This window comes from Meleagris gallopavo, chromosome 8 (genome assembly GCF_905368555.1).
Source record: "Meleagris gallopavo chromosome 8, MGAL_WU_HG_1.1, whole genome shotgun sequence".
Lineage (NCBI taxonomy): Eukaryota > Metazoa > Chordata > Aves > Galliformes > Phasianidae > Meleagris > Meleagris gallopavo.
Window position 1 is genome coordinate 30,005,911 of NC_139411.1, and position 26,728 is coordinate 30,032,638.

Here is a 26,728-nt window from a genome sequence, read left to right on the forward strand (position 1 = left end):
ATTAATCAAAGAGAAACTAATCCAGAAGAGAGCTTTTTCCACTAGTGCTTTGGGCAATGTTAGAATGAGACTTTCTAAAACAGTTCATGCCCTGAAGGTTTTGTTGGATACATTTCAACCATCTTTAGGAAGACTCTCTTCTGAGGTATGACAAAGTTGAATGTTCAGTTTGCAAAGAAGGTCCATGGCTTGAAAATGAGACAAAGTAGATCTGCTCCAAACTCATGGACCTCAAACCTTAGCTAAGAACAGGAGAAATGTGGGGAATTTCTACCTACTCCTTAAAAAGCAACTATTTTAAAGACTGAGTTAAAAGAAATTTTAATTAAAAAGTTACGTATGGAACATGGTCAATAAACTAAAAATCATGAATAACAAAGAGATATTTTGCAGTATGTGTTAGAAAATATATAAGTAGAATATATATTTAAAGTTGACAAAGATTGATGTCCAATTTTTTTTAACTGTAAGGTTATAATAGTAACAGATGGCCAGATCACAAAACAGTACTTTTCCCCAAATGATTTATGCTGATTATACAGAAAAACAGTCAGCTTTGGCTGATTGTACGAGTAAAACAGAGTAGGGAGAGGACAACACAGATTTTTGCCCTAGCTATTTAGAAGCCTTTGATTTGTCCCTACTGGACGTGACTGGAATCCTACTCTTCAGTCCTTTATCTGTTCTTTTTCGATTTTTGCTTTCTTTCCTATTTCTGGTCCTTTTTTCCCCTATTCTTTGACTATTAGAAAACACCTACTGTGTCAAAATATGAGAGCAATCGTACTGAAAAGCAAATCTAGTTACTAAAGTGTTTCTTTTCTCAACCAAAAGCTTACGGGGATAGATTTTTAATATACTGAGTTATTTGTTAATTAGCAGATGTTACTGCCTTTGAGGACTCCAGGTGGTACAATCAAAACTCCCAGTCTTTGCAAACTTTTTGCACAGAGCTTTGAAAATATATTCCTGCAGTGGCAAATGGATCAAAATATGTAGAAACAGAAAAACTACAAGAGGGTTCAACTGTTTTATCAAAGAGATGGATGGGAATTGCAAACGCACGAGCAATGGCCTTTGGGGAAGGCTACAGTATGACAGAGGACTGCATGCAAATATGCTGGCAAAATGGACTTTCCTGCAAGTGAGGGGAAAAGAAAAGTCATCTTCTGGGTGCAGTCAGTTATGTTTACAAAAGCTGCAGGGCAGATTTTTTTATATTGTGCTTGTTTTCCAAAATTAAATCCACATTTTAAATCTTAACTCATGCCATCTTAGTAATTAGTTCCATCATCTATCTGTGCCCATCACTGCCACTGTAATATTGGTTCATTAGAACAGTTGTGGCAAGGGAAAATTAAAAATGCAAATGCCTCAAGTTTCACAGCAGTTGCTGTTGTGGAAATTTGGGAACATTGGTGACAAGGCAAAAAGTTTTCATTGAAACAATTAATTTCCTTGCTGTCACGCTTCTTCTGCAGTTATGCTGTGGACGTTATTTAATATGATAAATGCTTACAGGTAGGCTGGTGTTTGAGTACCAACAGCAGATGAATCAAACACTATTTCCAGGCATCATCCCTCTGTGCTGAGAGAGATTGGCCAAATGTGCAGACAGGGCTGCTCAAAGCCCAGTCTGTGCCTTGCCTCCACTGCAATGGAAAGTGAAGAAAACAAGAGAGTTAGAAGAGCCTGCTGACTTCTTATTGTCTCACACAACCCTTTCTTTTATTGCACTGCTTTCTTCATTGCCGCTATGAGAAAAGAAGGGATCAAATTCATCCTTGCAATAAATCCACTGATGTGAGCTCGCATTAGAAAACTTCATTCTTTTCAAAGGCAAAATTATCACAAGTGGTGAGAAGGGGTTTGTGTCACATTAAGGCTTTGTAAAAGAGCCAGAATTCTCATACTTTATTAATGAGGATTTTCTTTTGACAGATGTGCTTTGTATCCCAGTAGCTGCAAGTGGTTTTTGTGTTACAAGGACTTTTATGGGAGATAACTGGGTTACTCACAGCTAAACAGTAATTTTCAAGGAAGAGTTGATAAGATAGCCACAATGCATGAGTTAATGAGGAGTTTTTGTTGAGCACCTTCCTGCTGGTTGTGAACCCTTTCATGTGAGGGAACATGTTTTAGGACAGCAGACTGGGATGTGAGAGCCTCACACTTTCTTCCTTGTGTCACCACTTTGTTGGCTGCTCTAGGTGAGCTTGTCATCTTCCTGTGATCATAGAATCATAGAATGGCCTGCATTGAAAAGGACCACAATGATCACCTGGTTTCAACCCTTCTGTTATGTGCAGGTCTCCAACCAGCAGACCAGGCTGCCCAGAGCCACATCCAGCCTGGCCTCGAATGCCTCCAGGGATGGGGCATCCACAGCCTCCTTGGGCAACCTGTTCCAGTACCTCACCACTCTCTGTGTGAAAAACTTCCTCCTAATATCTAACCTAAAGCTTCCCTGTCTCATTTTAAAACTATTCCCCCTTGACCTATCACTAGACACCTCCGTAAAAAGTCAAGATCCTGCAAGCTTTTTCCTATAGTGCAATCAGCACCTAGAAAGTGTGTGGTGAGGAATGCTAATACACAGTACAGCACAGAAGTATTCTTTTTCATTGAAATTATAAGATTAACTATTTCTGTGTTTGGTGGTTGTTTTTTTTTAAGCAAATAGTAACCACTCTTGATCCCTTCTATAGATTCTTATTTTCCTCTCCTCATTTAAGCAGGACCAATTAAACACAATTAACCAAAGGCAAACCACTGGCTTTTGACTACTGAGGACTTGCTCTTGTAATTTAAAACCATAGCCAATGGGTAGCATTCACAGCTCCTAGCAAAGAAACTACCTTTTCCCACTCACATACCTATTGGTACTTTGTGATCTATATGCAACTTATTCAATTGCATATTACTGAATTATTGCATATTACACTATTACATTATTCAATTGCCTATTACTGAATCACATCATCACAGAGCTGTAAGGGTTAGAAAGGACCTTTGGAGATCACCTTGTCCAACCATCATGCTAAAGCAGGTTCCTTAGGGTATGTGTTGCTGAATCTTTCTGTACACTGAGGAATCCTGAGCCACTGATTCACTGAACAGATATTGAAAAAATTATAAATCAGATTGTTTTCCACTTAATCAAAGATGTAAGAACTCATTTTGCCCGGTAGCTCTTCTGAGGACTGATGAAATCAACATGAAAATTGGTAAGAAGTGTTGCTGACTAGCAATAACATACTTTTCATTGAGCTTCCTAATTGAATGAGGAATGTGCTTAATTATGTGATCCCACTGGTAATATCTGATATAATCAGGTTTCTATTTGGTTCTCTCTTTACCCCTCCCTGCCACCATCCTCGTGTAATTTCTAATCTTGCTACAATAATTGCTAAACTGCTCTCTGACATTTAATGCATAAGGATAGGAAGAAGGCTAGAACAATGTAAATATTTACAGTGCCACCATAATTAGTCTCATCCATTGAAAAAAAACTTCCTTGTGAGTCACATAATGAATCCTTCCAAATTCTGAAAACATGAAAAATAAAGAAAAAAAAGTGAAGAAATGTGGTATCATGGCAGGGGAAGGAATCTCTAAAGGTTTTTTTTTATGTTTGCTGTGTTTTGTTTTGTTGTTGTTTTTTTTTTTCTGTAAATGAGCAATTATCTCTCAGTAAATTGTAGCACAATGCTTGTCAATACCATGTAAAAATTAAGCCCTTGAGATTACTTGTGTTTAAATTAATTTAGAAAGGATTACAAAACAGAAAATGATATTTCAGAACTGGCTTAAAATTGTGAAAGAAATCGTGGCTGTTGGCCATGCAAATTATCTGCACGTATCCTATTTGTTGGATTTTGTGTGCCAGCAAGCTGTTCTGCATCCTGGAAAATCAGAAGACTCATAATCTTCTGGAATTTAAGACTTCCTACTTCAACAGTTTTGATGAATAGGAAATGGATATACATCTGGGTATACTGGGTACAACTGCATGTACCTGTGTGAAAAGTCTTATTTTTTGCAACTTTTATACAACTTTTCCTAACCCAGATAAATGACTGAGAAATCCTTTAAAAGGAACTAAGAGCAATCTTAAGCTTGTAAATGAAAGAATCAATGTTTACTCTTTGATAAACATAGAGAATTTCAGTGCTGACCCACCTAGAAAGCAACTGTTGTGGATACTAGGGACAGAAAAGCTCCAGATGGGATATTTGCTATGTATAAACATTTTCTTGGAGGATAATGGACACTGATGATGACAGCAGACAATAGATAGAAGTAAAAAAAAAAAAAGAAAACCACCATATACTTGCAGTGTACTTTTATCCTGTTCAAATGCAAGTCTGAAGGTTAGGCATTAAGATCTCAGAAATACATTAAGTAAAAATTTAGACAAATTATTTGTTTATAGGTCAGACATTTTTTCATTACGAAAATGAAGAATGCTTTGTAAATATCACCACTCTGATTTCAAATCCCCTGTGGCTTTAATACTGTATAACTCTTGCTAAATATTTCATTTTTTGTATGTTTTTTGCTCTGAAGCATGCATGTCTGTGATGTGATTCAGACAGATGATTCCCTCTTCAAATCATGGATATTTTATTGAAACTTCTGTGAAGAATAGGGAGCTATCCTTGAGTTTTATTCTTGAAAATTCATCTCCAAGAATACATTATTTGAAAAACTTCTGTATTCTCCACTATGTCAAAAAGTAGCCAAGGGAAAGAAAGAATGAACATGAAAATACAAGGATGAAGATGGAACAGAACTGATAAGCAAGCAACATTTTTTTTTTAGTCTCACAGTTTTAGATCTGTTGATCTTGTCAGTGCAGAAATGACCTTCTCATGGGAGAAATTCCATAATTGTCAAAAGAAATAGTTTGCAGAATAGGAAATAAAGTGAAGAAAATCTTTCAAGAAGAGTTGAAGACTTAATCTGTGAAAATAACATTTATGATAGACTTGTGCTTACTCTGGGTTGGTAACAGCTGAGATCTTAATTAGTCAGTGCTGCTTAATTGTATTCTCAGGGTCCTTCATCTTTTGAACTTCCCCACTGCCTCTTGTCTAATGCATCAGTTACTTCTTAGGAGCTCTGTGGCTCTGATTGACTTTGAAAAGTTAAGGCACCCTACATACCCCAGGCGAGCTGACATGAGGAATAACCATTTTAGGATTGGAGAAAAGTGATCATCTTCCCACTGAATGTAGGAGGCACTGGCATTCTGAGATGTATGCCATTTATTTTAATAAACCAAATTCTGTTTGGATAATTTGTAACAGATAACAATTTGTGAAAAAATATGAGTGTCTTTTCATTTGCACAGTCTGCAGACTGGCGCCTCTCAAATCCATCAAACTTCCTTTCTTTCCCACTTCTGTACTTAATATCAAAGAGATATAATGGAATTAGTTTCTGATTCTTAAAAATGTGTGAGAAACACTTCATTGTACTAAGCCTTGCACAGACAGCATGCATAAAAATGTGATTCTGTCCATTGCTATTCCTTCTCTCCACCTGAGACTTACATCTGCTGCACATTAAGGTTTTGAAGATGAGAATATTGGTGACAACAGATACTGTGCTTTTAGTACACACATGTAAGCCTCGAAACTCAGTGGTTACATATAACAATAGTTGGAAGTAAAAGTTTCTCATTCCTATGATTTCTCTCCCAGCATGAATGCCAACCATTATTTAATTATTACACTAATATTGCCTGAGAGAACTGACTTCAAACTGAATATATTTCATCCTTTCTAATATCATAGGGAAAAAAAAAAGGGTTTCTCAAGTTTAGTTTATCTTTTCTGAGATTTTTTCAGTGTTGATTGAGTGACTTCAGTTGATCTTAATGATGAGTGGAAGAATACCATGTGTCCTTGTAGAAGTCCTATGTTTCATAGATTTAAGTCCTGCATTTCATAGCAATTCCCACTTGAACAGAGATTATATTTCTGAGGCTTGAGAGCCCTCCAGCTGATAGCACTCCTAGAAAGAACATCAAGCCAACCTCTGGAGGCCCAGTTGGTTTCCTTTTTGTTTGTTTTAAACCTCCCTTTCTTTGTTTTCTGTCCTTAACAGAGTAAAGTCAGAAATGGAAAGGTAAATAAAATCATGTACGGGAATACTGTCATAGTGCGTAGGTTTAAAAGTCTGCTTATCACATGGCTGAAGCCAGATAGCCTCTTGCGTGCATGGGAATGTTCTCAAATAACAGCTGTTTGTTTTTTGTGTGTGTGTGACATCCACTGCATGTTGAGAAAACAGGATTACATTTTAGAGAGCCTTCTTTAAGACAGAGGATGTGAACATTTTAGAAAAAAGATCAGTAAATCAAAGATCCAACTTTCTATCCACTACTTTTACTGCAGGGAAAAACAGACACATACTGCTGATGCCACAGAGTGTAAAACAATATATACAGCTCAGACAAGATGGGGAAGGAATACATTTTAATTCACCGCTAGTTGGGGAGGGGTCAGATGTTTTTTCCAATATCAATTTTTTTTTTTTTTAAATGGACCCTTCAGAAGATGATTCTCATATATATGCATACATGGTATTTACCTATTAATACAGTATTTCAGCCAAGTCACTTTTCACTCCACAGGCAGACGAATAGGACATTTTATATGTCTTGTGAGGATTTTTGCTTCTGTGTTGCCTTGATCAGTGACCATAAATATTGCTTTTTCAGCACTATTTCAAAGATAAAAAACGTACTGTACTTATGGGAAGTATTTACATAAACTCTTTAAAATTCTACATCTGAACAGTAACACACTGCCGTAGAAGAAGTACCAAAGGTCACTTGATTCTCCATAACTTAATGCCATGTGAGAAAGCAGTCTGAAGCATAAAAATCAGCCACCGAAGGAAGAAGCCTTATTGAAGAAACACTTGTAACTGCCTTCACCTGTTAACCATGTTTTTTTTTTTCCATGGTTCCTGTACTCTTATTACTATCAACTTTCATTTCTTCCCACTTCATATGCACATGATGTTTCTGTAGAGCTGCCTTCTACTGTCACCATCAAGAGACCAACTTTAGAAGCTGATTCTACTGACATTGAATACGTAATGCCTTAGCTGAAACAATAACCTAAAGCTGCTGATACGTTCTAGGAACTGGAACATACAACCACCGCCTGGGATAGCAGCAGTCCTTCACAGCAGCCACGTATCTCCCACAAAGACTGGAGCTGCATGGAATGTGGTGGACAAACTCTTGCTTTAATAGTGGCAGAGAGTATGGCACAATGCTGTGGATGCACGAGGTATATACATAGCTGTGCAAACCCCCTGGTCTGTGCATGAGCCCTGACAAAGCTGAGAGCAGCATGGTGCTTTGTATTTTTCACTGACAGCCCCAGCTCAGCAAGGGACACTTAACTAAGAGAGAACACAAGAAGCTTTAAATACATGAAGTAGAAATGATAATGCTAAGGTAATACTAACACAATTTGTAAGGCAAATATAGCTGTGCCCAATAGCATATATGAATTAGTTACATATCCTGATTATTTTGAATAATGAAATACAACAGCACATGGTCTAGAATTATGGTGGTTCATTGGTGGATCCCAGGAACTCCTGAAGCTCTAACTTAAGGCCACAGAAATTAAAGAAGTCCCAGAAGATTTCACAGGATTATTCCTTCAGTAATTACTATTACATAAAAGAGAAATGCAAAAGAGAGAGACTGTGCATATATCTTTATCTTAATCCTGCTTTTTCTACTTCAAGCTCACAGCATAATTATTTAGAGACATGAGCCCAAAGCTCATAGGTCTTGTTATTCACTTTATCTGAAGTACTTGGTCTTATTGTTTCTTATGATCACTCACATACTCATTCCCCATATCTACTTGATGACTACAGAAACTCAGAAAAAATAACTAAAATTAGTGAGGTTAATGACTGCTAAGAATTCTGCAGAGTGGATCTATAGATCATGTTGTCTACAAACTGTGATAAAGGAACAAAGAAGCTCTCTACATCTCCAAACAGTAATTCATCAGCTTTAACTTTGACAGAGACATTTTCGGATGAGAAGATTTTGAGAAATAAAAAGTTAAAGTTCATCTTTAAATGGTGGTCAGCAATGTACTGTGATTCTACTGTTCCATTTCTCTATAAGAGAGGTGGAAAAGGCACCAGGTTGCTCCTTGAGTTCCAGCTTGCACAAATTGAACTGTGATTAAAAAGAGAAAGGAGAAAAAAGAAAAAGAAGAAAAGAGGAACAGCACTTTCAGTGGCAAAGTGACGTTCCAGCACTGCAAAAACATGTGGCTGGCATTATGATCATGCCAACTTTGGCCATCTAGTGGCATTTTTTTCATTATGAAAAACAACAAATAAACAGTTATTAGCGATCACTATTTTGAAGAGAGATAACCCCCCAAAACCACAATGTACATCAAGCACAACTCAAGAAATCTGCTTGGAGCTACAGGCTTATTGCCTTCTTACTGATGCTGTGGCATAGAAAATATATGTAGAATCATAAAAATCAGGGAATGACTTGCGTTGGAAGGGACCTTAAAGATCTGGACTACAGATGGGGCCTCATGAGGGCAGACTAGAGGGGGACAACCCCTCCTTCACCCTGCTGACAACTCTCTGTTGGTGCAGCCCAGGATGCAGTTGGCCTTCCATGCTGTAAGTGCACACTGCTGGCTCACATCCAGCTTTTTATCCACAGAAACCCCATGTCCTTCTTCGCAGAACAGCTCTCAGTGAGTTCTCCCAGTCTGTCATGTATCTGGGATTGCCCCGACCCAAGTGCAACACCTTGTCTTTGGCCTTATTAAACCTCATTGGTTCACATGGTCACACTTTTCAAACCTGTCCAGGACTCTCTGTATGGCATCCCTTCTTTCTGTTGTATCAACTGCACTGCTTGTAACATTTGGGTGTTCTGCACCTTGGTGCCTTGCAGAGCAAACAGGGAGTGCCCAAGGAGGTTGTGGGTGCCCCGTCCCTGGAGGCATTGGAAGTCAGGCTGGATGTCGTTCTGGGCAGCCTGTCTGGTGCTTGGCGATCCTGCAAACAGCAGGGGGGTTGAAACTAGATCATTGTGGTCCTTTTCAACCCAGGCCATTCTGTGATTTCATGATCCTATGCTCCTGCCAGGGATAGGTCAGCGTGTCAAGAAGTGCAAGTGACAGCTCAGAGCAGGGCCGGGGTTACTTTGGGAAGGACACAACCGCAAGGCCTCCGCTCCAGGCTAAGGAGAGAGAACAACTTTCTGCGGAAACGGTGTAATTGCTGGCTGGCAGCCGGCCGGCAGCACCCCGCCCTGGGCCTGAGGGCCGGGAAATGCTCTCTAGAAGGCGGGGCGGCCCGGAACTGCCGTTCTCGAGGCGCGGGGCGAGGCGGAGCCCGGCGGGACGGACCGGCGGGCGGGGCGGTGCTGCGCTTCCTGCGCCGCGGCGGCGGGTCGTGCCGCGGTGGGTAGGCTGTCGGCGGCGGGGCTGGATTCGGTGTTGCCCGCTTCGCCATGCAGCCCTTCACAGTAAACATCAAGCTGTCGGCGCGGACGCTGACGGGCGCCCTCAGCGCGCCCAACCGGGGGGCGGCGGATTGGTGAGAGGGGCCGGGCCGGGGCCGGGTGTGGGTCTACAGGGGAGGCGGTGCTTCATCCCTTCTCAGCCCCAGAATGGTCACTGATGGAGTGCTGATCCCTCCTGGCGGTACAAAACACTGCCTCTGTGTAAACGGCTGTTTACGAGGGTGAATAGTGATAGGACAAGGGGGAATGGTTTTAAACTGAGACAGGGGAAGTTTAGGTTAGATATTAGGAGGAAGTTTTTCACCCAGAGGGTGGTGACACACTGGAACAGGTTGCCCAAGGAGGTTGTGGGTGCCTCATCCCTGGAGGCATTCGAGGTCAGGCTGGATGTGGCTCTGGACAGCCTGGTCTGGTTGGTTGGCAACCCTGCACGTAGCTGGGCGTTGGAACTAGATGAATCTAGTCCTTTTCAACCCAGCCCACTCTACAATTCTATGATTCTATGATGTGAAGTGCTGCTTGCTCTGTTTGTTGCTAGTTTGGTGATGAAATGTGCTTTCCTAGGGGCTGGCAGGGTCTGATTGCGTACGGATGCCATTCCCTCGTGCTGGTGGTGGACGCCAATACTGCCCAGACCTTGCAGGTTCTGGAAAGACACAAAGCAAATGTTGTCAAGGTGAGGCACACGTGGTTTAAGGTGTATCACTTGTCTCTGGTGTACATATGGTGTACATACCTATATGGATACGTATGTTTAATCACTTCAAATAACTGAAATTGTATTGCATATATGTTTACATAATTGAAATCACGTATTATTACCAGCTGAAATTGTCATTGTCAAACCACACATACTCAAATTGAGACTGTGGCTGATGGTAGACTTTTAGATCTATAAAATGATATTTGACTCATAGTAAGGAGAGGTTATTTCTCATTTATCGCAGATAAAAGATATGCTGTTGGTAGCATCATATAACATACAATACTCAGTTAACCAGAGCCTATTGTGCCTTTTGGCAGCTTGTTTGGGCAAACATTCCCTTAGCCTCAGTTGTTTCTGGGCTAGCCTTGAAAATGAATAAGACATCTACTGTAATGTAGATAATTTTGGGCTCCTCACTGCAAGAAGGACATTGAGACTCTGGAGTGTGTCCAGAGAATGGCATTGAAGCTGTGAAGGATCTGGAGGAGCGGCTCGGGGAACGGGATGGTTTAGTCTGGAGAAAAGAGGAGGCTCAGGGGAGAACTTATTGCTCTCTACATCTCTCTGCAAGGAGGTTGTGACGAGGTGAAAGTTGGACTTCATGGTCTTAGAAGTCTTTTTCCAACCTTAATGATTCTACGATTCTGATAGTGTAAAAAATACAGAAAATGCAAGATGGCAGCTTTAATGATGTCTGGGTTTTAACGTTTCCACTGAGCTCGGATAAATTGTAGCAAAATATTTTTTGACTCAGGTAATGATAGCATTTTAGTGTACTTCAGTTACGTTCAGATTTGAGAAGTAACTATTTCAATAGGAAATCAGATTAAGTAGTCCAAGTAGTTTCTGTGTAACTTACAAGACGTGTTTTTCACATCCACTCTTTGGTGACTCATTATCAGAAATAGACTGTAAGAAATTGACTTATTTGTGAAGAGAAACATTGAAGAGAAATTCTTTTCCACTTTAAGTAGAGATTATTTGACAGCTGTGATCATTGATACATACCTTTATATGCCTATGAAATATTCTTCAAGTCCTGTTTCTATTTATTTTTTTTAAGAGTTTATAACTGCTAAAAGCTTATATAGATGAGGAGATATGTAGGAGATCCGCTGTGTTTGTCTGACTGTTCAAATCTTTGTAGCAGAGGTTCACACCAGCAAACAGTTTTTTTTCCTCAAATCCCCATGCTTGAGTTTTGAAAAATTTCAAAGCACACCACTGTACTTAAAAAAGAAAGAAGCAGTTGTTTCATAAACTTTCTGCAGTCTGTTTAGCTACTGATCTTTTAAGTCTTCCTGTGCTACAGCTGCATCTGGAATGGGCAGTGATTGCATTGAAAAATATCCGATGTCGTTTGTCAGGGTGGTAATTCTGTGCTTGTGGGAGACTGATAAATTTGTACAGAGTGGGTTATACGTTTTTTTTTCCAGCTTTGCAAAGGTTGCTTGAAGGAGTGCTTTTACAAAAGAAAGTGTAATTACAGGAAAGATTTTTTGATCCATCACGAAAAGAGTGGATTGAAATCTCCCTTGGTGTTTCTTTCTCCATGTTAATGAACAGGGCTGATAAGGCATCCTGGTCAGACCTCTGACGGGTAGCACAGGGCCCTGGGTGCAGTTATAAACCTAACTCTTGTTGCAATTAGTGATGCCCAGTGGCAACTCTATTACGTTATCACCTTTTCAATATCTGCAGAAAGAGTTGTGTTTGGCCTAACCCTTTCTCCATCAGCTATGGGGACAAAATACAACAAGGTAGCTGCAAGATCAGTTTTGTAGCAGATGAATTCATATTAGCATAGTACTAAGGTTTATTTATTCCTTTAGCATCTTTGTTCTCTGTCAGCAGCAAGTAGCAAAACAATTCTGGATTGAATACTTAGGGAAGGAGTCAGTGGTATCTCCTTGTGTTATCTCAGTGTTATCTCTGCAGACTTGTAGACAGAATGTTTCAGTGTTATCTCTGCAGACTTGTAGACAGAATGTTTCATATGCCAAGATACCTAATTTACATGTGTATTGCCATCTTCCTGCAAGCCCGTGTGGCTTGCAATCCCAAACCAGAAAGTGGTGTATGAAAATCAGTAGTGGTGGCATGCTCAATGGCACAGAGATAGCAGATGCAGTAATGGATGTTATCAAGTGTTGCTATGCTTTTTTGGTAAGTCAATTACTGTTTGTTTGTCAGTCTGAAAAATACTAAGTTGGATTTCCCTGTTGTATGTGTTTTTCTCACTTGACCACTTTTCATCTTTATCTTCAGGTTAAATGGGCTAAAGAAAATTACCATCACAATATTGGCTCTCCGTATTCTCTACGTTTAGCTTCTGCTGATGTTACTGGTAAAATAATTGTATGGGATGTGGCAACAGGAACAGCTCGCTGTGAAATACAAGAACATGCCAAACCAATACAAGGTAATGGTAATGCATGATGTTTGATTGAAAGTTGCTTTACAGAGTAGCATGGACAAGTCCATATCCTTGTCTCAGTTCAGCCAGTGAATTTCAATCTGAAACATCACTCCGTGTTTATGTTGTACAGAACCACATCAGTTGTGATGAAAAGAACCATGTGCCATCTCAGATTGACAGTGGGGTGGTGTTAGTGTTGGACCTGGAAACAGATGTTTTCTTCAGATAATCTTTAGCAAGATTCTTGAGTTCAGGTCTAAAAAGAAACTAAATGTAATGCACAATCAGATATACAAATACGATTCCTAAATGCTATAATGAACAAGCATGATTGCCTGTCATCACAATCTCAGCATCATCTAAACATTCAAGATAAAAGGGCCAAAAAACCCAGATTTCTAGGTTAGCAACCTCAGCTAGAAGAACCAGAGGTGGCTATACTGAGAAAAGTGTATAGGAACAGTTAAGGCCTTTTTGATTTGGAGATGAGTCAGGTTCTCCAGCCCCATAAGTACTGCCTTACCTTAGGACTTATGTAACTTCTCTATACTGTTAATAGTCTTAATGCACTTAACAAAAATAGGAGGGTGTGACCAATAAACCCACAGAGAAGTGTGCTTTCAGAAGACTTCTGTACATCTTGTACTAATAAGTTGCCATTCACAGTGTATTACAGAAAAAGAATTGTTATTAAAATAGAACAGAGTTTTTCTGAAAATTAGTTTTGGTGTTTACTGGTCCTTCTTTCTTTTGACAGACATGCAGTGGTTGTGGAATCAAGATGCTTCTAGAGATTTACTGCTTGCAGTTCACCCACCTAACTATATTGTGCTGTGGAATGCAGACACGGGCACCAAACTTTGGAAGAAAAGTTATGCAGAAAATATTCTGTCTTTTTCATTTGACCCATTTGATCCATCCCACTTAGCATGTAAGTTTGTATGTATAAAATAATAAGAAAAGGCAGAAGTAATTTTAGTTCGGTAGTCAGGTAGCAAAAAACCTGCATGACTGTGTCAAGAATTGCAGACACTTGTGTTGTAGTATATAGTATCATTAGTTCAAATTGGAGGGGAGCTATAAGGGAGGGGAAAAAAGACATGCTCTAAGTAACATAGAAAGGAAGTTGGCAGGTGTGACCAGGAAAAATGTGAGACCAAAATGTCAAAGTAGAGATATTGAGATTAAAGTAATGGAATAGATGGGATTATATTATTAATGCCAGGAAGAAGTCTTTAAACAAAAACAGGGGAGTCTTTGGCCTCTATAAGATTGTCTAAAATAAATCATAATTGGGAGAGGGGAGAGCAAAAGTGCTCATGAACAGAAAATACAAATTAGAGATCAAAAAAGAAACCTTTGTGATTTCATGAAGAAGTTGGAACGCACTTTGGAGGGGAAGATGCATAGAGAGCTGAAGAAGCCAGGCATAGAGAACCCTGTTGAACTGATATAAAAAGCTATAAAATAATAGGATGCTCAGAGAGTATTCAGTGAGATAAGAGGAGACCTGAACTAAATGGTATCTTCAACAGAAGTTTTTGTTAGAGGAATGTGAGCATCAGTTTCCGAAACAGTTCAAATGGTAAGGGGGGATGTAGTGTGTGCTAATTCAGGTTTTAGTGCAAAGAAACTAAGATAAATAAGAGTCACTATTTTTAGCTTCTCTTGATCAAGAAGAAGATGCAAATGGTTATGCAGCCAGTGTGGGCAACTCTACTTTCTGTTGGCACTGTGAAACTTAACAAACAATAGCTGATGACAGAGAATAACTGTACTGAACAAATATGGAGTGACAAATAAGAAATTTCTACCATTAATCCACGCAGTGTTGTGTTTTCTAATACTGACTTAATTTTGAAATTAATTGCTTTTTGTGCATTTTCATTAATGGTAGTGGGCTGTCTTTTGCTCTTTCAGTAGAACAGTAGCCTGTTGTCTAGAATTACGAGTTTTCTATGTTAATGCATTAATCAGGTTATTGTCATTTATCTCCACCAAAATTTTATTGAAGTAAAATGCCAAAACAATATTGCAGATTGCATTTTGTAATAATTGTTTTTCCCCATACAGTACTTACCAGTGAAGGGATAGTGTTCATCTCTGACTTCTCTCCTTCCAAAGCTCCTGCCAGCTCAGGGAAGAAGGTTTACATCTCCAGTCCTCATTCCAGTCCTTCTCATAGGCTGGCTGCTACTACAGGGGCCAAGAAGGCCCTTGATAAAGTAAAAATCTTAATCAGTAATGAAAAACCAAGGTAGGTTTCTTTGTGGATACATTTTTTTAATGCCTGTGTGTTCTGTAAGTAGTATAAGATTACTGTTAGACTGAATATAATTTAATTAACTAAATCTAAATATTAAAAAAAAATACATGTATTGTGGGCTATGTAGACTGGTCATAATTTCTATTGTTTGTCTTCATGCCATTGAAAGTAAGATGCATCTGTGAGGAAGGTCTCTGGCTTCTTTTAATTCATGCTTATTCAGCTTTGTTTTTTTAATTGAAATTCGGTTGATGCCCCCTTTCAAAAAATGGTCCCTCATTTTAGTTACAGCTTTCTTTTTAATATAATATTTTTATATAATATCTGCACTGTGTGATTATTTTTTTTTAGTCACATATATAATTTATAATACAGACGTATATAATAACATTTATAATAGAGACAAATATCCTTTTGTTTGCAAAAATCATTTATTGCCATGTAAAGCAAATACAGCCTTTAAGGAAAGCTGGATGTTGTTCTCCCTTGGTATCCCTGTGCTCTAAATGAAAGTTCTGACTGTCATTGATTTTATATCAGATTAGGAGAAGAGGAGTGGGAAAGTGACTGCAAACACAAGGTGGCCTATAGTCCTGGAGACAGAAGCTGATAATGGGGATTTAGTGTATGGCAGATGTGATCAAAACAAACAAATAAAAAACCCTTAAAAAGGACATTATATCAGTTAAGAACATGTCCAAACTGAACACAGTGTAAGAATAATTTTCTTCAGCATGACTTACATACATGCAATTCATTGAATTTTATACACCTAACTTGAAGAAAGTTGCTTTCCTTTTCTGGACCACTTAAAGTTTATTTTTCATGTTTTGCAGTGCTGAATCTGTGACACTCAATGACTGCCTTCAGTTATCCTACTTGCCTTCCAAAAGAAACTACATGTTGTTGCTCTATCCCAGAGAAATTCTGATTCTTGACTTGGAAGTGAATCAGACAGTGGGTGTGATTGCAATTGAAAGAACAGGTGTGCCTTTCCTACAGGTAATGAAAATTGGATTGGCTTGTAATGGATTATTGAGATGAATTATAAGTTCATGAACTACTGATTGTTGCATTTTTGACTAATGCTAGGGAATGAAAAGAAATACATTAATCAGGAGAAGCATCCTCTGTACCAACCGCTGTTTTACTTAATGTTCTGATGTCTGTAGCAAATCTGCTTCCTTTTGTTGCTGCAGAAGCTACCAGCATGGAAACAATGCTGTGAAGAATGGGCATTTCATTCTCTTCTGGTTAAGCTGCTCATACAGAACTTAATACTAGTTCCTTGGGTCTTTGCCTTTGCTTAACTGGATGTCTGCATCTAGACTGAGATCTTATTGAAGCATCTTTATTCTCATGAACGTCTTCAGTGATTTTCATGAGCATCTTTAATCATGAACGCTTCTGTTACCAAAACATAATGTTTTAAAACAAAGTGATAACTAGAGACTACATATGAATTTAAAGAAGGAATGCAACAGACAATTCAAGCAGAAGCTCACTGAAGTTCTCAAATCCAGCTATTGGTACGTGAATATGCCATAGTGTAGTTTTACCATTTGATTTAAAAATTTCTCTTAAGTAATAATAGATTTAAGAAATCAAACTTAAAATCTTATCAGTCTTAAACACTATTGTGCTCTTCCTGATTTTTTTTTTCTTTTTCTAAGTTTTTCCTCGCACTGATTGTTGACTTTTCCTTCATTACAAGTAATGTAGCTACAGAAATTCATTGAAATGATGACTTAATGGTAATTTTTTGGTGACTTGCATATTCATTCTGTTTTATGTTTAGTTACAAGAGTTTTTTGCAAAGGTAAAAGTTTCTTAACCCTATATAATATGTTTTCTTCATGTAGGTAATTCCTTGTTTTCAGCGTGATGGCTTATTTTGCCTACATGAAAATGGTTGTATAACTTTGAGAGTTCGCAGATCTAACTGCTCTGCAACTGGGATTCCAAATGAAGAGCCAGGTAAGTTGTGTGTCAGAAATGGCAAGAAATCAACTTTGAGGAATTTTATTCAGCACTTTAGCACCAGTGTCAACCATTATGCCTTGTGCAGAGTGGTGAATTACAACTCTTCTAGGGTTTTTTCAGTAAATTTAGGCTGTGTTCTACCAAATTTACTCTATTTATTTATTTATTTATTTATTTTTTACTTTGTGGATATTCGTATGTTTTCTGATCTAATTGCTTGTTGTGGCATGTTGATGTTACAGATCCAGACCCAGTTCAGGAGCTGGTTTATGATTTAAGAAGTCAGTGTGATGCAATTAGGGTAACAAAAACAGTTCGGCCATTCAGTATGGTGTGCTGCCCAGTGAATGAGAATTCTGCAGCTCTCATTGTTAGTGATGGCAGGGTAATGATCTGGGAGTTAAAATCCAGTATTGCCAGCAAAAATCTGCGTAACAGGTAATGACTTTGTTTTTCTGATCAAAGTTTCCATCTGATATATTTACAAGTGATATTTAATTATATTTTGAAAGTAATGGTGGTGTGCTTCTGTGTGTGACATGTGCTATACATGTGTATGAATGCAAGGATGAGGGAGATATTTGGAATAAGGAAACAAAAGATAGGAATGAATATTCACATTATTTCAGGGGAACGTTTTCTTGTAATCTGGCTTTCTGCAGACTGTATCTTTTTCTTCAGGATTGGAGCCCTTAGTTTTAATCATTTGCAATTTGTCAGTTTGACACAAAGCAGTGTGAGTGCACAGTAGGTGGCTTGAATATGCCTGTGTGAACTATTAATGATTTTACATATGAAGCCTTTACAGTTTCAGATTTTAAGCAGCCTCTCATACATTCAGTGTATCAAGGTTATTCTGTTGCACTAAACCTTTAATATATTATTGGATAAAATAGATAACTTATTGTCATTAAAAAAAATACTTAATATACTTTTAAATGTCAGAAATACTTTTTTAACATTTAACATTTTCTTTTGTTGCACATCAGAGTTGCAACATTTTTATCTTCCTAGAGTTGCAACATTTTTATCTTCCCATTCCCAAAAATACTATTAAATGGATTCACTGTGGTGCATAACCAGTATAGCTGTATAGGATCTGTGTGTTGCTGGGATGTATTTGTTGGATTCCTAGGCTCATTTCTAAAGCACTGATTTCTGCTGTGACTATATAATCCAGCAGAATATTACAAGCAGCAGTGAGCCTAGAGGAATCTGGCTCAGTGATTGTAATGAACAGTAGTGCATATTTCTAATTGGTACAGAGTCTTTAATGGCTACTTAAGGAGTCTTCCTCCATTAGCTCATGGTTTTGTTGCAGCTTTGAGTATACAAAGGCAGTTGTGTTTCTTTTGTTGGCATGAAAGGCATTGCTTCAGTTATAGGTTTTGTTATCTGGAATCGATGTAAGGAGGTTTCCTAATTGAAAGTTTGGGAATCTGTTTTTTAACATCAAACATGCTTGGCAATGTTTCTTAGCTGTATTTCTTAGCATAATTCTAATACACTGAAAAGCCTCCACTGAGTGATTAGGTACACTTCAGAGCAAAGGATATATGAATTTGAGATGTGTATATTTCTGTTTGCATCATCTGCTGGTAGGAGTTGAGTATAATCTTGTCAACATTCTGCAAGCAATAAGTGAGAGAGCAGCCTGCGGAGAAAGCAGAACTAAAAACCTGAGTCAGCAAGTGATCCAGTTTGCATCAGGAGTTTGTTTTCATTTCTTTCGCAGCAGTTCAAGTGCATCACCTTTGTATTCCCCGGTCTCATTCTGTGGAATTCCTGTAGGAGCATTCCAAAATAAACTTCCTGACCTCTCATTAGACAACATGATAGGTAAGAGTATTTTCCACTAATATTAGTGATACTGATTTCTAGGATTTTTGAATCATTCTACTCAAATCATTTAAGATTGCATATGTTAGAATTATTTTGTGTGTAAATTAAGTACTAATTCTAAAAGAAAAGAAATATAATACCCATCTGTTAGAAAATAATAATTTTGAGGTTATTCTGTTGAAGACCAACGTTCAAAGTTCACTTACTCTAAGAAAAAAATGTAATTTAAAATGGAATTTACCCAAAACCCCTTCTGTTTTTAGATGTAATCTTAAGTGTATGAAGACAGTTTTGTTTGATGCAATCCACCTTTGTGAAATCTAGATGGCAACATCAGTACTGAGAAGTGTTCCACAAAGAACTTCCAAAAAATGGTTACCTTTATGTTTTTAAAACTAATATATTAGTGAAAAAGTGACTGGTGCTCCTCACAGGTATCAAGGTGCAGATTCGGATTTGCTTTTGGAAAGAGGATATTTAGTGCATGATTCTTCTCTGATCTGCATTTCCTTTGTTGGTCTCATAGCTATTGTTAATTTGTACTTGATGGCACTTGGACTTGCACAGTTGATTGCAGCAGGTGGGCAGCAGATGGGTTTTTGTACCCATCTTCAGAGGGCCCAACTGTTCTTGGGCCCATCTTCCTTCATGTCCTGTTTTTTTTGTTTTTTTTTTTCCAGCGTTAGGGAAGAAAGTTAGGATTGTAATATTGGTGAAATGAGCTGAGGTACATTGCTCCAAAAAGTTTTATCATACCAAGTTCAACAAGAAGGAATGCCTCTTCAAATAAGTTTTGGTAGTTTGTAAGGTTATTTCTAGTTTTTCTTTTATAAACTCCTGTGATTACTTTCTGTAATCCCAGATTAAAATTGAATACTGACAAGGTCTTTAATTTTTAGCAGGGCAAGGTACAGTTGCTGGAGAAGAGCAATTGAAAAGTTCTTTTCTGCAAGAAGTTCATCTCAAATTCCTGCTGACTGGACTTCTTTCAGGCCTTCCTTTGCCTCCATTTGCTATCCGCATGTGCCCACCTCTAACAACAAAAAACATCAAGCAGTATGAGCCACTCCTTGCTGTTGGTAAGTATCTTGACTGGATTATTGATTACTCTGCAAATTATGCATTCTAGATTAAATACAAATACAGTTATGTGTTACCAGAAGGTCATTATGTCAGGGATGAGAAAGTAGACATATTTTAATGATTTGGTAAAATCTATGCATGGATTATCCTCTAGGATTATTGGTGATTAACAGTTAATACTCTTCCTTAAGACACTTACTCATCTTGAGTCATCAGAACAAACAAACAAAAAAACCTTCCTGTTTTCCTGCATCTGGATACCTTGTGATAATACAAGAATCAACAGGCTTTCCATAGGCTCTACAGATAGGTTCAGGAAAATGTCAAACTGATTTTGCTGGCTGCAGAATCTTGGAGGGTATGAAATCTAAGGTTTGAAAGCTAGAAATCAAAATTCCTTTTCTAAAATTGGTAAAGAACAGTAGTTAAAAGTGGCAGAAAGGAGAAATAGCTGTAAATAATTCACTAAAATATGGAGTAGAAAAATAAAACAAGTCTGAATATTCTATTATTTATTTTATTAAATCATTTTTTATAGGTACAAGTAATGGCTCTGTCCTGGTGTTTCATCTTACAAGTGGACTATTACGTAAAGAGTTGAGCATCCATTCCTGCGAAGTCAAGTAAGTGTTTAATTCCTAGCATAAAATCCTTCAGGGAGCCAAAAATTAAAACATCTAATGCGTTCAAAGCAGTGTGTGGTGTCTTATTTCATTCTTAATGACATCCAAGTAATTGCCTGTTGAGCAGTCTGACTGGATGGTATCTTTTCTTCGTATAAGCAGTATCACAGTGTTGAGATTAGAGTGAAAAATCCATTGAACTGTAAATATTTGACTTTTTTCTGTTCCTTCTGATCTAGTGGGTATGTCAGCTACTTTCCATTTCTTTAGCACATTCTGGTACAAAGATGTCTTTTTAGCACAAGAAACTATTTCAGTGTCTTATTTATAGTTCTGACCAGCACACAGTGTACTTTGAAATAGTTCTGTTTTGTACATCAGAATTTATTTCCTTTGCTCACTTGTGAAATTGCTGTTAACATAGTTCTAGACCTAACTGAAGTCCAAATAATTTTATCTTTAAAAATCATACAAAGACTTTGAAGACTACATACAGGACTCGGGATTTAGCTATCGTAACTAAGGAACAGAATCCTGTAACCAGGTAGCACGTGGTGTTTGTGTGTACACAATGGAATAACTATTCATGTAACTAATGGCAAAAATACTCAAGATGGTGCTGACCAGATGTGTATTTTCAGACAGGATTAACCAAGGGAAATAAAATATTTTAGTAGCAATTATTAATTAAGTTTATGTCGGAGTTGTGGCTTGAAGCCTTCTTGAGACTAAGGTCTTCATTTTACTGTTCATTCTACAAAAACAGAGAAGAAGAACAGAGCTGTCTGAGAATAGCTTCATCTAAGAGAGCTCATTATCTAAAACTGCTTTGAATCTACCAGAAAAATCACAGAAGCAAATTTGCATTTGTGGTGTGATTAGCAGACACTTCAAAAATAGAATTCCTCTTTCTGTTTTAATCTGAGTGTTTTTTTGTGAGTTTGTTTGTTTGTTTGTTTAATGCCATGAAGAATACTTAAAATATAAATCTAATTTTATATTCTGTTATGCAGCCTGGAGAGATGCTGATTTTTTTTCACTATAGTTTCTAGAATTCAAAATTAAAACCACTACTAATTCTTCACAGATTAATAAAAAATAATAATAAAAATTAGAGAGGCAGCTTTGAGAACATATTTCTTTTTCTTCCAGTTCATGTCAGTTTCAGGTGTTATTGGGAGTGCTGTTAGCAGGTGCTTTTCATGTTGCAAAATTTCTGCGACGTTTAACAAACGTTCAGAGTGCATTGCCTTTCTTAGCAGTTGTCCTCACCCAGGTGGTATTTTTAGAACACAAAGTGATTGTGAATTTTGTTCAAAGCTCAGTCATTAAATCCTTTAAATATTTATTTTATTTTCTCAATCCAGCCCTTAATGGCAAGAGTGACTTTCTACATAATCTTCAGAAGTTCCTGGGAGCGCTTTAAGCAATGTAGAAAAAGGCTCTGTGGTTATGTTAAATTAATATTCCTGGAGCATAACAGTTTTTCTTTCAGTGGGAATTCTTGCTTTACTTCTGAAATGCAGATAATTTGCATAATGCCTCTGTGTCAGTTTTAACTGAAAACACACCTTCAGGGAACACCATTTTAGTGTGTAGTTGATAATGCCCTGCAATTGTAACTCAGTGCCTTGTAGTGTACAAAGAAAATGTAATGAAACTAAGGATCTTCATATTGGCAGCCATCCTTTATATGTCAGTTGTGCTAAAATAATAGCCTGTAAGTTTTCTAGATACTAGCAATTATTATACCTTTTGGAGATTAGTGCTCTTTTCTGCCAAGCTGGATTATTTGGTCACACGTGGGTTATTTTTTTAAATGTATTTATTTCTGTTCATGGCTGTTACTTTACCATTTCACTGGGACTGTGTGGATTGTTAGTTTTCCTTTGAGTTTAATTTGCTTTCTAGTAGGAGTACAAGGCAGGAAGAAGCAGAAATGCTTCAGAGTCCACAGAGATGAAAAGTCGATCAGGCTCAGCTAGGAGCATTAGTGGGCAAAAAAACAGCAGAGATCATAGCATGTGTAGAAAAAGAAGCTGTGAGCAGGAGGTCAGTCTTCCATTAAAATGCAGAGAAATGTAATATTTTTTACTGATAAAAGGAATGTGAAGACAGATGCAATAACTAATTCTTACAGCTGTTTGGTTTTTTTTTTCTAAGTTGAGCAATCTAAATTATTTTTGTACGTTATTGAGGTAGAATCACAGAATCATTTGAATTGGAAGTGACCCTTAAAGGCAGTCTGGTCCAACTCCACAGCAATGAATGGGAATTCCTACAACTCCATGAGGTGCTCAGAGCCCTGTCCAGCCTGACCTTGTGTGACTTCAGGGATGGGGCATCTCTGGACAACCTGTTCCAGTGCCTCACCACCCTTACTGTAAAAAAAAAAAAACTTTTTCCTTATATCCAGACTAAGGTTAGATAGGTGATGATAGTACATTTTCAGTGCAGAGGAAATTATATTCAGTGTGTACATAAAAATGCCCCACTGGCTATAAATAGAATGGCCTGCAGGCAAAACTTGAGGGTTGCTGAGTTACATTCAAGTTTTGAAAGTTGAGTTTACACTCATTCTCCTTTGAGAGAATGTTCTGCAAGCATTCATCACCTTCTAGGAAAAAAAAAACCCTGCACAGAATAAGATAAATAAAATGTTTTCCACTCCTGCCATACAGATGTTGGTGTGCTAGATTTATTTCTCTGTGTTCTGTATTGCCTGATGAGCGTTAAGTGGCATAGCAATGAAATCTGCCAAGCCAGAGCTGAATTCCAAAGTATCATTATGGGAGGTTGTGAAAAGCAAACAGTATAAATGGGTTCAAGAAACAAGTGGACCGTAAAAAGTTTGTACATCTCCTAGTTTTATTTCCATTCTTACCTCTTTCCTTCTTTTTTATAGTTAATTGAACTAACAGCTGCCTTGTCGTAAGGTCACAGCAATTCTTTTCCAGCTAGAAATGTCATTTGTTTCTTTATCCATTTTAGTCTACACTGTAATTTGTCTGTGATGAAACCATTCATCAGAACAACTGAGTTTTACACCCGAAGTAACTGAAATAAGTTGCATGTCTAGAATCTCTGAATTTTACATTTTGAACGAGTAGATGCTATCTGAGAAACAGATTGCAGCTGAACATAACCTGCAGTTCTAGGAGATAAAGTTGTCTCTTATGAAGAAATCTTGCAAATGGAGGTACTGCAGTAGGGAAGGCATTAGTTGTTTCCTTCATTAGAAAGCAACCCACTGTCTTCATTAATTTGGTGAATAAGTAGTTCCTTCAAATTTCTCAATTTACATGTTGGACAGTAACAAAAATTTGTATTGTTTCAGGTGCAAGCTGTTGGCTAGGCTGAGGTTTGTGTTTGATGATGGGTGTCCTGGGATTCTGTTATCTTTATTGGCACTGACACACGGCCAGCTGGCAGCAAACAAAAGGACTTCTGGTGTTAAATCTGTGCAGATGAGTGAGGGGAAGAAAATGCCTCAGGTCTTAGAGTGAGAATGGTGAATAACTGTTGTCAATAACAATGCATTATGAGTATTCTGTACTTTTTCCAAAAAAGCACAGTGGAATAAAAGATAAAAGATTGCCAAGGTGTCAGAATTAATGTTTCTTCCATTTCAGAATATCCCCTGTATTCAGGACTGTTTGGAGGCTTGAAATGAAAAACACTGCAGTCATAGATTTCTGTTCAGTCTTTCTTGTAGTGTTTTGATTAATAATTGTGTATTTCTAATGATGATTGAAATTCCTGGTTAAACTTTTGTTGGTCCTGGTGAGACAAAGACTGGATTCTGAATTTTTAAGCTTTTCTCGAGGACTTGGAAGCAATGCTTCTTTCACATGTATTCCCTACAACAGACCTGGATATTAGAAATGATGTAATGGAAGACTTAGCTCTCCTGGAGATAGTTTTTAAGTAATCAGTGTTTGAAGGATTTGAGGAAAACTTAAACCCTTTAATCCCTGGTGAAATTAACTTAGGGACTGGTATTTTAGAACAGTCTCAGTTTTCTTTCAGATTAGTACTTGATTTAATTCACAGATAGAGCACTCAGATATTCCTACTGACAGTGTGTGTAGACTGTGGGGAAGGATGGGACCCAAAGGTGCTTACATTGTTACATGCATTGTAACTTTACATCTTTGCAACACTTGAAGGCATTTTGGTTTGTGGCTGCCTTTGCACGATCTAAAGAAGCAGAAAAAATAATTTGGACTGTTAGTTTGTTTCTGATAGCTTGTGAAATGTGTTCAGGGCCTCCCTTGTTTTATCACTTCTGTTTCTCCATTCTCTAGACAGCAAGATACCTGTCTTCTCACCCTGCTGTCCATGATTATTTCTCCCTTCTTCTGTGCTTAAAAATCTGAGTTACTTAATGGGCAACCTGTTTCAGTGGGAAGAACCAGCGAGGTTGTGGATGCCCTATCCCTGGAGGCATTCAAGGCCAGGCTGGATGTGGCTCTGGGCAACCTGGTCTGCTGGTTGGCGACCCTGCACACAGCAGGGGGTTAGAACCAGATGATCATTGTGGTCCTTTTCAGCCCAGGCCATTCTATGAGTCTATGATTTGGTAATCTACTCCAGTGCTGAGTACATGAGGGATTTTTCCTTAAAAGTTACCTGTGCTCCTGACTGAAATTTTTGTTTAACCCAACAAGAACCTTATTACCAGCACTGTCTTAAAGAAAGGCATTGGTTTTAACTTAAACTAGTAATCTTTATTTGTGTGTTTATATCGTAGTTGTAAATGCTTGACTTCTTTCTATGCTCAAATACAGTATTTCCATGAAATGTAGAAAATTACCTCTGTGGTATTTTCAAACTTGAAGAATATGCATGAGAATAAATACTGTCTTTTTCCATTTGAGTATCACAGTTAATATGCTCTGTATTGTCTCTTCTGATCATAGGGGAATAGAATGGATCAGCTTGTCTGGTTTTATTTCCTTTGCCACATCAACACCTAACAACTTAGGGCTGGTAAGAAACGAGCTGCAGCTGGTGGACCTGCCGACAGGTTGGTGTTTCCTGAGACATCTGTAGAAGAGACTGTCAGATTTGCTAAGGAGTCACAAACAAAAATTGTTAATACTTTATTTTGTCATGACAACAGAAGGAAAAAAAAAAATAAAGAGGAATGTAACTGATTCTGTTCTTCCTTGTGAAAGCCAAGTGATGTGTTCCAACTGGTGCTATACAGCCAGATTTGAAACAATACCTTTGTAGAGATTCCTGTGGCTTGGACTAAAAGCATGTATGTCAGCAGTATCTTAGGAGCATCCACACAACATGTTAGTGGTATAGCTTGTAGCAATATATATGTATAGCAAAAGGCACATATTTCCAAATGCGTTTTTTCAGAGCCTGAACTCATTGTTACAGGTTGTTCTTCTGAGTTTAATAGTCTGTTGTTTTTTGTCTTTGTATTTCTGCATGGTATAACACTGGAGTTTACAGAAAAAATACATAAATGTGTATGAATGTAAAATTGGTATTGTAGTAATTAAATAATAAAATAGGATTATTTTATAAAGGGTTGGAAGGGTTAAAAATAAGTATCTTTTTAAAAGATATAGTTGCTAGCAAGCCCAACATTGTGTTTTTCAAACCATTCTGTGAATACCAAGAACATTTGTGATTATTATTTGCAGAATACCAGGAGGTAAAATCTTATGTTAGAGTGCACTTTAAAGTTATTATGAAATTATTTTTGAGTGGGAAACCCTAGAGTCATTTAATTTCTAATTGAAGAGCCTGAATCTTGCAATGCATGGCTAATTCTCAATTGCTTTATGTAGCATAAAGTGATTTTTTTTTAAACTTATGTAAAAGACTCAATTTTTGCTTTTCCATAGCTGCTAAAAGAAGCTATCCTTTTAACTGGCAATATTGCATATTTTTTTCTTGATAATGTCTTTTGTTTGTTTGTTTAAATCAAAACAAAAGAGGTGCATCAGTTTCACTTGTGCTCCAGAAGCAAGTCAGGGATTGTGATACACAGTAGAGTTTACATTCAGATTTTGACATACAGGGTAACAATAACTGGAGTAATGTCAGTTATGCAGGTCACTTGGGGATGTTCTAGGTAAGTGTGGTTAAGTGTTTTTCCTTTCCATCCACCATGGAAATTTTTGTGTTCATACCATTGTTGTGTTCCAGGCAGGAGCATTCCATTTCGTGGGGAGAGAGGCAATGATGAGCCAGCTATTGAAATGATAAAGGTGTCTCATTTGAAGTAAGTAATTAT

The 26,728-nt window shown here is 37.7% G+C and overlaps 1 protein-coding gene across 4 annotated transcripts in view; it reads left to right on the forward strand.

Annotated features, from left to right (window-relative positions):
- The first annotated feature begins 9,390 nt into the window (after positions 1–9,390).
- WDR11 (WD repeat domain 11) overlaps positions 9,391–26,728 on the forward strand; it is a 34,479-nt gene continuing 17,141 nt past the window's right edge. Inside the window, exons 1-13 of one of the 4 annotated variants that reach the window (XM_085229250.1) lie at positions 9,391–9,621; positions 10,112–10,223; positions 12,522–12,675; positions 13,430–13,603; positions 14,746–14,929; positions 15,775–15,940; positions 16,801–16,915; positions 17,164–17,359; positions 18,657–18,760; positions 19,666–19,842; positions 20,385–20,469; positions 25,392–25,498; positions 26,641–26,716. In XM_085229250.1, the coding sequence (XP_085085376.1) occupies positions 9,536–9,621; positions 10,112–10,223; positions 12,522–12,675; positions 13,430–13,603; positions 14,746–14,929; positions 15,775–15,940; positions 16,801–16,915; positions 17,164–17,359; positions 18,657–18,760; positions 19,666–19,842; positions 20,385–20,469; positions 25,392–25,498; positions 26,641–26,716 (1,736 nt within the window). In that variant the 5' untranslated portion in view covers positions 9,391–9,535. Of the gene's footprint in view, positions 9,622–10,111; positions 10,224–12,521; positions 12,676–13,429; positions 13,604–14,745; positions 14,930–15,774; positions 15,941–16,800; positions 16,916–17,163; positions 17,360–18,656; positions 18,761–19,662; positions 19,843–20,384; positions 20,470–25,391; positions 25,499–26,640; positions 26,717–26,728 lie in introns of all 4 variants that reach the window. The other 3 variants (XM_085229251.1, XM_085229252.1, XM_085229249.1) reach the window with 3 other exon arrangements.